Below are 13050 nucleotides of genomic sequence, written 5' to 3'. Positions count from 1 at the left end.
ATACGATTTCATTTCTGAAAGCCTGTGCAAAAAAAAAAAAAAGAGAGAGAGAGAGAGAGAGAGAGAGAGGGCTTTGGAAAAAATGGACTTCTCAGCATAGAAGAAGAAGTTCTTCAGAGTGTGAACCTTAATTGTTTCCTGTTACCACTCGTGGAAATTCCTGTTCTATCCCATTTCTAGTAAGCCGAGTTACTAGAGACAAACGGTGCTAGCTTTCACTTCCTTCCCTCATCTGCAGCAAGCTCTTCAACTCGTCAAGCTCAATGAGAAGGGACTATGACTTTTCAACTTACTCAGCCATAATTGCTCATCAATAATGGAGACGTATTACCTTATAGTTTCAGCTGAGTTTTATTATTACACACCCACTGAATTAGCACAAGCCTGCTATGAAGCGCACCTCCCCGTGTGTCTTTTCATACTTCCTAAAACAGAACAGGATACAAACCAGCACCCAGCTACAAATTAGCAAGGCAAGGGGCCAGAAATTTCCAGATCAGGTAACTTTCATTTTGGCAGGTGCATCAGAGAGTAAAAGAAGTCACCCAATTAACATGAAACTAACCTCTTGGTCAATCTGTCTCTTCTCTCACAGACATCTCTGAGCTGAACATGATAGATATTGCGATGCGTCTTCCGTTAATTAAAATCAAAACACATAAATGTTCTAAGCTAGCCCTAACTGAGGAAAAATATGTCTTATTGACAGAAAATGTTACTCCTATTTATAGAAAAGAGAAAACCGTCTTTGGCTTTTACTTTGTTCACCAGCTCACTACCATTGGAGACCCTCACCAAGGCTTGAAATTTCTATTTGGCCACTGAGTAAGTAAAACAGACGCATCCCTAAAAGCTATTTCTTTTTTTTTATAATAATATTTTTTTATTACATTACGTTAGTCACCATACAGTACACCCCTGGTTTTTGATGTAAAGTTCGATGATTCATTAGTTGCGTATAACACCCAGTGCACCATGCAATACGTGCCCTCCTTACTATCCATCACCAGCCTATCCCATTCCCCCACCCCCCTCCCCTCTGAAGCCTAAAAGCTATTTCTAAATCAAACCTTTAAGTGCACTAAACAAACTAGCTATTTAATGGAAATCTATAGGAAACTGGGCTGTAAAATGAAGAGTCTTTTTGTAAAACAGCCACTCTCCATTTGGTAAGTTCAGATGTTTGTATGACCACTTTTTTAAGATGTGAGACATGTGGTTATTCTTAGTTTACGATCTACAAGTGCTTCAAAATTATTGGCTGGCAATATGTGGCTTATAATATCTATCAGCATTCACCTATAGAGATGACAAAGTAAAACAATTATAATGTGCATATATCACGGAATCTTAAAACTTGGAAGAGACTCTAGGTAGAGATGATGGATTCCAACTTTTGCTCCAAGCAGGAATATACCCTTTGATAGCTCCACTGCTCAAATTCAACATATACGCAAATGAACTTATTATTCACCCCTCTCCTCCCACCCCCCGCCCCGTCCCCACCACAAAAACCCCAAACACCTGCTCTTCTTCCAGCTTTCCCTACCTGGTGAATATCACTATCCAAGCCTACAAACCTAGGAGTTCGCTCATTTACATGTTTATCGCCACAGCCACTGGTGGCTTCCAGAACATTGTTTTATTTCATTTACATATCTGTGTCTCCAGCTAACTCTCCCTACTCCTTGAGGGTATCAACTATTTCACATTTTTATTCATAGCATGGTGCCTCCTACATACCTAGGTATTCAGTAATTGTTAAATAAAGGATCCCTTCAAGCAGAAGTCAGAAGAAGGGACCTAGCATTTGTTGAGCACCTCCTGTATTCTGAGTACTGTTTAGCACTTTACACACATTACTTCTTTCAGTTCTGTCAAGAAGCCTGCGAGGAAGGAACTACCATACCCATATTACAGTTAGGAAAGTGGGGCTCAGCACTGCTAAGTAAATCAAGCAGGAACATACAAACCCAGGTCACTGGGTCAGTCTGATGCCAGCGCCTGTCCTCTTTCCCCTACACCTTTATTTCAAACATCTCACCTCCTTCACTAAAGTTTATCTTGACTATCTGCAAGAGGGCTTCTAAACAGCATGTTTCCACTTCTATTTTTGTCTCTTTGCATCCCCGAGTTTCGCTGAAGCTGCCTCTCATTCCGAGTCCCTTCCAGAATCATATCTTTTTCTTCTAGGCCCACCTCCACCTCACACTGCATTTCTATTACTATCTCTTCCAGAACTGCAAGTCTGCATTCTTCAATGTCTGTGTCGGGAGCTACTGGGGAGAGCTGAGTAAGGCCTCCTTCCAAAATGACAGTTGGTCAGGAGCATTGTTGAAAGACCTCTATGTGTTTAAACCTATTGAAAAACAATTAGAGTATTTGTGGTACTCTTCTAAATCTTAGGAGGGTGCCATACTAATCCTTCCGTACAAGAGGAAAACCTCTCCGAGTTTCCCTGAAACCGTAAATATTGTTCTCGAGTAAGGGGGACACTTGAACCTCACTATGAAATTAAGCCTGGGGAAGTTTGCTATGGGTCCGCATTGCCTCGAATAAGGTCAAGATAGAACTTTTAACCAGGGATTTCTGAACCTCCTAGAACTGTCTGAAGAATGGTGTGTGTTTGTTATATAAGCATTCTCGTGGGGAGAGGGTTGTCCACAGCATTCAAAATGTTCTCAAAACAGTCCTTGACAGAAAAAAGTCAACATGAGTGCTCTGAAATAATCCACCTTAACTGATTTCAGCTCTATAAAGAATAATATAAGATGGTTCCAATCTGTTGCTTATGGTAAGTAAATTTTCTATACTGTTTCTATTCTGTTCTGTTTCATCATCATCTAGCAACTGCTGTAACCGAGACTGGGGAACTGAATATTTTTTTCAACTTCTTCAAACATCTGTTCATCTCATCTCTCATTTATGAGGCCACCTTCTTCTGATCACTCCTAATATTTCAGCATCCTTTCAACTACTACCCATTTTCACTACCTCCCCGATTACCTAAGCACCCTTCCCCTTAAAATTTATCTGGCATGTACTATGTGCCAGGCACTAAATAATACCCTTTACATGTATTATCTCATTTAATTTTCACAATGACCCTCTAAAAGGTAGGCAGTGTTATTACCAAAAAAAAAAAAAAAAAGGAATTTGTCCCAAATCACATTTATTTGCAAGTAGCAGAACTAAGATTCAAACCCAGAATAAGACTGAGAGTCTAGGAATAAACTGATAAACTCATATGTGTATGGGCAAGTAACTTTTGACAAAGATTTCAAGTCCACTCAGTGAGGAAAGAATAATCTTTTCAACAAATGGTATTAGGACAACTGCATATCCACATGCCAAAAAAAAAAAAAAGGTGATGAAGTTAGAGCCCTACCTCACACCACATACAAAAATTATCTCAAAATAAATCAACAACCTAAATGAAAGTGCAGAAACTATAAAATCTTGGAAGGAAACATAGGTATAAATCTTTGTGAACTTAAATTAGGCAAGGGTTTCTTACATTACACCAAATGCTCAAGCAACCAAAGGAAAAATAAATAGATAAACTGGACTTTATCAAAATTTAGAATGTCTGTGTTACAAATGACAACATCAAGAAAGTAAAAAGACAACTCACAGAATGGGAAAAAACATTTGCAAGTCACACATGTGATAGGAGTCTAGTATCTAGAAATAAACAGAACTCTTAAAACTCCACAATTAAAAGGCCAAAAAAAGTGGGCAAAGGATCTGAACAGACATTTCTCTAAAGATGACAAAGGATCAGTAAGCATATGAAAAGATACTCAATATCATTAGCCATTAGGGAAACGCAAATCAAAAGCACACTGAAATACCACTTTGTACTCACTGGGATGGCTGTATTACTACTTCACGCCCACTAGGATGACTGCAATTTTAAAAAACAGCAAATGTCATCCAGGATTTGGAAAAACTGGAATCCTTCTACATTGCTGGTGGGAATGTAAAATGGTGCATCTGCTTTAGGAAATAGTTTGGCAATTCCTCAGATGGTTAAATGTGGAGTTAGCATACGATCCAGAAGAACTGAAGATGTGCTCACTCAAAAACTTGTACACAGATGTTCCGAGCAGCGTCATTCGTAAGAGCCAGATGGTACACGTAACCTCAATGCCCATCAACTGATGAATGGACAAACAAATACGCTACATCCGTACAACAGAATATTATCCACCAAGAGAAAGTAATAAAGCACTGAGCCATACCACCACATACATGGATGAGCTTTGAAAGCATTATGCTAAGTGCAAGAAGCCAGTCACAGAAGGCCAAAAATTATATGATTCTCTTTACATGAAATGCCCACAATAGGCAAATCCATAAGAACAGAAAGTAGATTACTGGATGCCAAGGGCTGGGGGGTAGGGAGGGGGGTGACTGCTAATGGGTAGAGTTTCTTTTGGGGATGATGAAGGAAATGTTCAGCAATTAGTGGTGATTGTTGCACAACTTTGTGAAAATACTAAAATCCACTGAATTGTACACTTTAAAATGGTGAACATTATGATACATGAATTACTGAATTAAAAAAAAAAAGATTCAAACCCAGGTCTGACCCTGGAGTGTAAACATTTCACCACTATACTATACTGCCATCTATGTACCTATGTAGTCATTATAAACCCTGCTGGGTTACTTCTTCCGATTGTTTTTCTAGGTCACTGATTCCCAGTCCAGGTTTTGCAACACCCTGGAACACCTCTAATGATCAATGGTTGGCAGAAAGTTCTCAGCTCCCAATTTGTATTCATTTCAAAACCACAAGGGGCCCCTGGGTGGCTCAGTCATTTGGGCGTCTGACTCTAGGTTGCAGCTCAGGTCATGATCTCAGGGTCCTGGGATCAAGCCCCCGGTCGGGCTCCGCACTCAGTGCGGAGTCTGCTTGGGATTCTCTCTCTCCCTCTCCCTCTGCCCCTTCCCTCTCTCTCTCTCTCCCTCTCTCTCTCTCTTTCTAAATAAATAAGTAAAATCTTTAAAAGTAAAATAAAATAAAACCCACAGGACTCCTAAAAAAATACTTGGCTCTTATATCACAAAATTCTTTTGGGAAGGACAGAGGGAAGCAGTATGACAAAAATGAAACAACGGCAAAGTGTTGCAACTTCCAAAAGTCTGTGAATCCCTGATCTCTGCAGAATTAGAGTGCTGAAGATAAAGACACGATGTGAACCTGATAGAGTGCCACCCGATAACAGGTAATCAGGAAGCTTTTGCCAGAAAACACAATGGTTCGTCACAAAAATGCACTGATGAAATGCCTGGGAGGGCAGACCAATTGCCATGTTAAGAAACAAATGCCCGCATCCGCAGACACTGATTTGTCCCCTTCTGTGTCGTTTAGTTATGTTTACGTATTTGCCCTTCCTTGATTTTACAACTGTTTCTGCCTGCCTAATCTTCGCCCTGCACTCCCTTCAGGCTGAGACCCCTGAAAGACAGAGGTCGATGAGACAAAACGATAAGAAGGTGTCATGAGGCCGTGTGAGTAAGTGGAAATACAAAAGAGGAGCTTCTGTGCAGGTGGTTAAGATGAAAATAATGCATTCTACACCTACAAAATGAAAGATTGATTTCGGCATTGCCCTCCAAATCCGGCATGCCGTTAACTCCGATCACGGAGGGAAGCTGTGATCTGCACTTGGCAGAATTCTATTATTTCAAATGTTATTTGAACATAATGAAATGCCCCCATGTTTTGGCAGTTTAGAGTCCGTCTAGTTTTCATCTCCTAGGTCTGCAGAGCGTGGCCCTGGGCTCTCACTGCCTCCCTGAGGAGCCATGGTTCCCCGCCCCCCCAGCCCTTCTTCACAGGAAAACCGAGAGTGTGAAACCAAGCCTGACCTCTGAGCTGTAGAATGAGAATTGAGCTGAGCTGCAGGACTTGTTTTAAAAACAAATTAATGGAAAATAAACATTCTTCAGGATATTAACATGAATGTCCCTTGAGTTTTTCCTTAAAACACTACAAACCCATCTCCCTGCCTTGGGGGATGAGAGAATGAGTCCCGACTTCGTCTGATGTTTCCCTAACTGTAAAATGTCGTGCAAGTTGAATCACCAGACAATCTCTTTAAGATGCTTTCCAGCTCTGATGTCCGGTTATTACAGAGCTCTTGCTCTCTGTTCCCACATAGGAAAGACACGGTGGCTTTATTGAAAACTAGCTCCTCAAAACACAAATCTTATTTATTGGTGTGACTCGAAAGGCTGACCAGCGAAGGGCAGCATCATGAAAGGAACAAAATGCATTACTTTGCCTTGGCTAAGCCAAGATGCTGAAGGACAGTGGCTGGTTTTGCCTGTTGTAACTCGAGGAAGATCTAATGGGTGTTCCTTGAGGACAACAAAGGGGGAGAGGAGTCCCAGGGGAGTAGAAACTAACGAGAACACCTTTTGGAGCTGAAAAGGAAGACAACCAAATCCTGGAATGCTCTTAGTAGGAAAGGACCCCTTGAAGCTGGGGCGGTGCGGGGGGGGGGGATCATTTGGGAACACAAAAGGCAACCAATGCATAGAATTCTCACCCTAAAAGGACCCGGACTAAAAATAGAAACCCGGGGGGGGGGGGAAGAGGTGAGGTGGTCACTAAGCATAACTAATAATAATAGCCATCTTACATCTGTGTACCACATGATAGTTTCAAAATGGTTCCAAAGCCATTATCTCATTTGATCCTCAAAACAGAGCCTGGTTATAGTCCTGGCTCTAAGCTGAATTAGCTGAGTGAGCCTAGGTAAGACATTTAAAGTGTCTGGGCCACGGCCTCCTCATCTGTGGGTTGAAAAATACCAGCCCTACCCCACTCATGGGCTCTTATGAGGATCACACGAGGATACAACCAAATTATTAACTTGCTTTACAAACAGGGAGAGATTCGCATCATACATTCACAGACAGACAGACACAAAGCAAGTTATTGAGGAAAGCAGCAAATGTTTGGAAATTCGTCCCAAACACACGGTTGGCGTGACAGAGAACAGTCACACTTCCCCGCAAGTTTTCTGGAGGACCATGTGTCTGACTGTGGTATTTCTTATGCTCATATGTCTCCCCTGTTAGACTGGAGTACCCCCAAGGGAAGAACCGCCTAGCTTCTTTTCAGCTTTTATCGTGCACGGGGAAAGCTCGGGACTGGAGGTTGTTGACCGACTGACAGAGAGCACCGGAGCCAGCTCCTGTCTAAAAGATCATTAAAGCCTACTTAATATTTTATAGCCTGTGGATTTAACAATGTTTTCTTTACAATAATTAGCTCCTAAAGCCAACCATTGGCCATTTTATATCATAGAGTCACCATGAACATTACAATGAATATCACAATAGCAGAACTAAAAGTCCTACGTTTGCTACAGAGGCAAAAGATTAATCTCAGGAACCAAGAGAAGGATTTGCCAAGGTAACCCAGGATAATTGACAGGAACCCTAAGCGCAATTCATAACACCTTTACCTTCGTGCAGAACACAACGGCAGTCGCAAGGTTGAACAAATGGAGAGCCAACTTAATCGACCTCATGCTACCAGTCCAGCTTTCCATCTGTTCTAGGACTGCTTTTCCCAAGCTCTCTCACCCACGGCAATGTTTGTAAATGTTTAAATGTTCAGGGACACACCAGGATGGGCAGCCCTCTCCACTCCTACAGAATAAAACTGGCAATGTATGTATATAGGGCATACTGTTGAATGTTAGGCTGAGAGCACCCCAAGTTCAGGTCAGAGACAAGGGACAGAGAACAGAAGCCTATTTGAAATCAAGCTTCTACTCCCTGGGGAATCACATGGATCCTAGCAACACTGAACAAAGGGCTATAGACAAAGCGATTCAGGATTCTGGACCGTAAACCATTTTTCTATCTCTGGGCTGTATACATTCACGCACGTCACCGTCCTACATCAGCACTGTCTCCCAGGCCCATACATTATGCTCCTAACCGGGCAAACTGTGCATACGAGGATTTTCGGTTTCAGGAGGATTTGAGTTTACGTAATGAGTTTGTTATCAGATCGTTTGGTCTCTGTGAGAGAAAAGATCCAAAGACTGGGGACTCTGCTCGTCAACCAGAGGAGTCTGACCTGTAGGAAAGAGGCTGAGAAAAAAGCCCAAGGTCAAGCAGTCAGAGCTCTGCAGGGAGACAAGAACCCAAGTAGGACAAGTCTTACTAATGATGCTTTGCTCACCCACTTAGACTGAACCAACACCCCAGTGTGCACTCGGGTAAACCCCACGTGGAGAAGGGAGTGGTGGGGTGTAGGAACATTGCTCAAAACCCCTCCACCACCCACACCGTAACCCATCTCGTAGTCTGAGCAGCTCATGGGGTTTCTAAGGGCAATGCAGGAGCTGGGAGATTGGCTATCGAAAAGACGAAGTCTGCCTACGGTCATGGAGAAGGGGCAGATGGAAAAAGAAAACCAATAGGAAAAGCCACCAACCTCTGGGGCCCAGGGAAGACTCCAAGCAGAGTTTTAATTCATGGGAACAGAGAGAAAAACATTATCGATCCTTGGAAGAGAGGGGAAATGAAAAGGGGACCAGCAAGCGGTCTGCACAGGGGGATAACTGGAGGTGGAATTTCTTGTCTCAACACCACTCATTCGGTCTTCTCACTTGTTAGCATGATCCAATACACCAGCTGAGAAACACTTTTCTAGTCTCTGCTCTACACTGCTCGGTGATAAACACAGTGTTTTTTGAGAGACCTGAAATACAGAGATTACTGTAATACCACCTGGGTGCCAAGGTTGCAGTCATCAAAAAGTGGACAATGGGCAACTCTCCTGAACTGTTGTGCATCCAGGATCGACACGTTCCACGTCCTATTTTGATGATGCGACGCTCTAAGTCAAGACCGCCAGCTTAAGTAAGGAGGCGTTTCACAAACACAGTGCCTTGTTCTCCCCTTTGCACGGAAGACCAAAAAAACAAAAACAAAACCACTAAATGGAAATGGAGCATCCCCTGGCCTCCACAAGCAGCAGAGTCACATGGCCTAACAGCTAGGGAGTTCCCAAGATCCATAAAGACTGGATGACAGACACACAAGAGGCCAAGCAGGTGCCCCTGGAAACAGCCATTCAGGACACATTCTGTGCCTCAGCCCTGCCCTCACCTCTTGGTTAGGGCTCTGTGTCCCTGTTGGGAAAGAGGGAACCTGAGTGCGACGAGGACATTCTCTCCTCTTCACCAAGCCAGTGAGGTTTGCTGAGTGGTAAAGACCTACCCCTTCTGCAGTTTCCTTCTCAACTGTCATGGCGTCAGCAGGTTTTATGGGAGGCGGGATGAGGGAACAGACGGGCGCACTACCCAGAGCAATTTTTGGATGCAATTATGAGACTCCACTGGCACTGCCTTAGGATCTGCAAGTTGGAGCAAGTTGCCCGGCACTTAGAGGAGGGATTAACTAAACCAACTTCATCTAAATCAATTTGCACTGTTCAGATGCTATATTCATGAAGCAACCAAGTCACCCTGATTTGTGGCAGTGCTTCCCAGGGGTGGCCTTGCAAGGTGGAACATGCTAGATGAGAAGTCCAGTGGTCATGAAAGAGGGAGGGAAACAATCGCCCCTTCATGTGTCTAGCCTCTCCCCCTGCCTTGCTCCTTCCTGTCCTACTCCTGGAGCTGCAAGTAAGGAAGTAGGCCTCAAACAAGCAGGAGGCCAAAATGCTAGGCCAAGACCGGGACCTCAGCCCAGTCAGCAGAGAACTCTGCACCTTGTAGGTGCTTAATAAATATTGTTGACTCACCGCTGCTAGATGGTAATCATGCTTATATTGCCATGCCTAAAATTATTTATGCCACTTTTCAGTAGAAATTAACTAACTGCCCCCATATAGGCTAAAAATGGGTGAGGTTATGTTTTCAAATGAGTCTGACTCAGACTGTTAGGTTGGAGTACATTAGATATGATTCAAGCCTCGACTTAAAATAATCACCATTACTCTGCATGCCTAATTTTATGCATGTTTTCATTCAGTTGTACATGCATTAGGAACAACAACAACAAAAGGAGTCCTGAGTACCTGATAGATTTGGCTCCCAGGGGGGCTAACAATGGCAAGTTAAGGTTGCCAGTAAACTAGGGTTCCTCCTTACACCCAATCTATTATCCCAATAAAAGGTAAATGAAGTACTTCATTTGAAAAGCATAATGCTGAGGGTTTATAGAACCCTTTCATCTTCAAAGGACCAAGCCGAGACTCACAATACCCAGTACACAATATTATGCCTTTTACACAAGTGCATCAACTATGAAAGAAAGGTCATAGGAACGTCCTAAGGCCATAAAGCCAATGTAACATCAGATTTGGGATAAACTCTGCTCTTCCTGACTCCTAGCCCTGTATTTCAACCACATAAATCAAGTTGTGAGGAACAATCAGGAAAAATCTAATTCACATTATATACCTGTATTAAGTTAATTGATTGGGCAGGAATATATAAACATAGCCAAGTCTGTTTCCCCCTTAGGGCAGTTAGTATGAGTGGAGAGGGCTGAAAAGGGGGATGTGAGGGCTGGTGTAATCAGCTGGGGTTAAGCCAGAAGAAGGGGAGGGAAGCTCCCTATCCAGCGTTCCCCTTCTATTGGAACATAGCTGGAGAAGTGATTCGAGTACTGACTGGGAGGGAACAGAATAGGGTTAAAGACAGCCCTTGTGGCCCAACTTGAGAATCCAAGGAATCAACCCACACGCATTACTTGTCTATTTACACAGTCTCCACTATATTCCTGTATAAGGGCTCCTCCTCACAGACACACAACCATAACTACCCACTCGCCCCACACTCAGAAATCCTCAAGAAGGCAAACGGGTTGAGAAGCCAAGAGGCTGCAGGGCTGAGATGCAGGCGCAGTGCACAGGTTGGTGGGGGGCAGTGTGGGGAACGGAAGGGTTCTGGTGGGAGATCTGGGTGGGCAGGTAGGTGTGTGACGACGCAGGAAGAAGGCAAGTGAGCGCGAAGGCGGGTAGGGGAGTGTGGAAGAGAGAAAGTGAAGAAACTAAAGACCCCAGGATCCCAATTTCCTGCTCTGCGAAACAAACAACCCCCCCAAAAAAACCAACCCACAAAAACAAAAACAAAAAACGCCTCCAAGAAATAATGCGCTACACACCAAGTACTAAGTAACCTAAACCTTATCATCACCAAAAATGTTCTGTAAATCTACTCCGCCGTTATTTACTTAAGTCTCACGAGCCACGAATGGAAAAACCCCACCTCTCCCCGGTTCAGTCGCAGTCTGTCCTCTGGACATGTAAGTTTTCCCTCTCCCCCACTGGGCTGGTTTCACAGCTAGGCCAGAAATAAGGAACCACCCAGACGGAGACCGGAGGATCACTCCCCTGGCAGAAAAGGGATTAAGTTTCGCCGGGCCTCCCCGCCGGCGGGGTGTCCGCAGCATCTCCGGCTGCCGCAGCAGCCACCGCCGGGCGGAGGGCCGGCCGAGGGGCGCCGCCCGGCCCGAGGAGGCTGCGGGCCGCGGGAGCGTGGGAAGGCGGTGGTGCCCTTTCCCAGACTCGCGCCCCGGCGCCGGGGGAGCCGCTCGACTGCCCTGCGCCGGGCCGCTCTGAACGCCAGAGGCCTCGGGCCACCCCCGCCCCGCACCCTGGAGTGCAAACTCCGTCCCAAGGGGGCAGCGACGGGAGCCCTGGCCAGGCCGGGGCCCCCGCCGCCGCCGCCGCCGCCGCCACCCCGAGTCTCGCGGGCCCCGTCACCCCGCCCCGCCGAGCCCCGGAGCCCCTGGCCCGCGCCGGGCCCCGGCGGCACCTGAGAAGCGGCCGGAGCGGGAGCCGGAGCCCGGGCCGTGCCCGGCGCGGGCTGTGGCGCTTGGCTCCCGGGGCCCGCGGCGAGGGGGCGCGTTTTACCCATAGCGTTCCCGGGTGCCAGCCATCTCCTCGGCCCGCTCGAGGGCGCCGGGCGCTCGCCTGCCTCCGCCGGGAGCTGGCTCGGGCTCCGGCGCGAGCTCCCGGGGCGGCCGCCTTCGCCGCCGCCGCCGCCGCCGCCGCCGCCGCTCTAGGCCGCCGCCCGCCTTCGCCGCCGCCGCCGCCGCCGCCGCCGCGCAGCAGCCGGGATCCGCCCGCCCGCGCGCCCCGCCAGGGACAGCACGGCGGCCGCGACGCTACCGCAGCTGGGTCTCCCGAGCCAAACTTAAAGAGTTTTCGCCCTTTAGTCCAGGGGCAGCACCATGACACCGCGGCAGCACCTCACTGTCATTTCCGCCGCCGCAGAGGGGAAAAAAAAGGCGATCCCTACGAAAAGGGGGGTGGGGGGCAAACAGGGCTGGGGCTGACGCCCCGAGGGAGCACGGGGAAGGGCCCCGGGCAGCAGGGGCGCTCGGCCACCTTCCCGGGCTCACCTTCCGCCGCCCCCGCCGCTCCCAGCTCCCCCAGCCCCTCCTGTGGAGGCGCGTTTACATGTTTTCTCCCCTGGCAGGAGTGACCGGAGAAACCTGAGCAAGCAGAGGCAGCGGGTGGGTGGGGTTCGGGTTACTACTGTACCTACCAGCTGATTCCAGCAGCCTCTTCTCCAGCGCCCTGTCATCTTGAAGGAAGACACACCGAGAGGGGCCCGAGCGGGCATGTGTGTGTGTGCGCGCGCGCGCGTGTGTGTGTGTGTGTGTGTGTGTGTGTGTGTATGTGTGTGTGTGCGCAAAAGAGAGAGAGAGAGAGCGCGAGAGCGAGCGAGCGCAGAATGTGTGTGAAATGCAGAAGGAAGACTACAGCCAAACTCTTCTCCCACCCGCCAGCCCCCTGGTCCCACAAGCCACCAGGTTAGAACAAGGAGAAGGCCGTTGCAACCGGCAACGAGAAGAGAGTGCCTAGGTCCACCGCACTGGTCTTCGGATGAAGCTGTTCTAATGCAAAGTTAACTACGGAGTAAAACAAAAATAGTGGAGGAGACAGAAAAGGGCAGACAATTGAAGGAAACCCAACCCCTCTTTCTTTTTACAGAGGGAGAATGCCTGTGCTTTATTGGCCTTGGGCAGAAGTTGTGGGGATGGATTAAAGCCACC

General features: G+C 46.8%; 1 protein-coding gene across 4 annotated transcripts in view; it reads right to left on the bottom strand.

Annotated features, from left to right (window-relative positions):
• MID2 (midline 2) overlaps positions 1–12652 on the bottom strand; it is a 93283-nt gene extending 80631 nt beyond the window's left edge. For 2 of the 4 annotated variants that reach the window (XM_026478803.4, XM_026478805.4), the window contains exon 1: positions 11903–12024. In XM_026478803.4, the coding sequence (XP_026334588.1) occupies positions 11903–11906 (4 nt within the window). In that variant the 5' untranslated portion in view covers positions 11907–12024. Of the gene's footprint in view, positions 1–11902; positions 12025–12539 lie in introns of those variants that run through there. The other 2 variants (XM_026478806.4, XM_048213507.2) reach the window with 2 other exon arrangements.
• Positions 12653–13050: the final 398 nt, after the last annotated feature.

Source organism: Ursus arctos, chromosome X (genome assembly GCF_023065955.2).
Source record: "Ursus arctos isolate Adak ecotype North America chromosome X, UrsArc2.0, whole genome shotgun sequence".
NCBI lineage: Eukaryota > Metazoa > Chordata > Mammalia > Carnivora > Ursidae > Ursus > Ursus arctos.
Note: the sequence above shows the minus strand (reverse complement) of the source record. Positions and strands in the feature narration are given on the sequence as shown.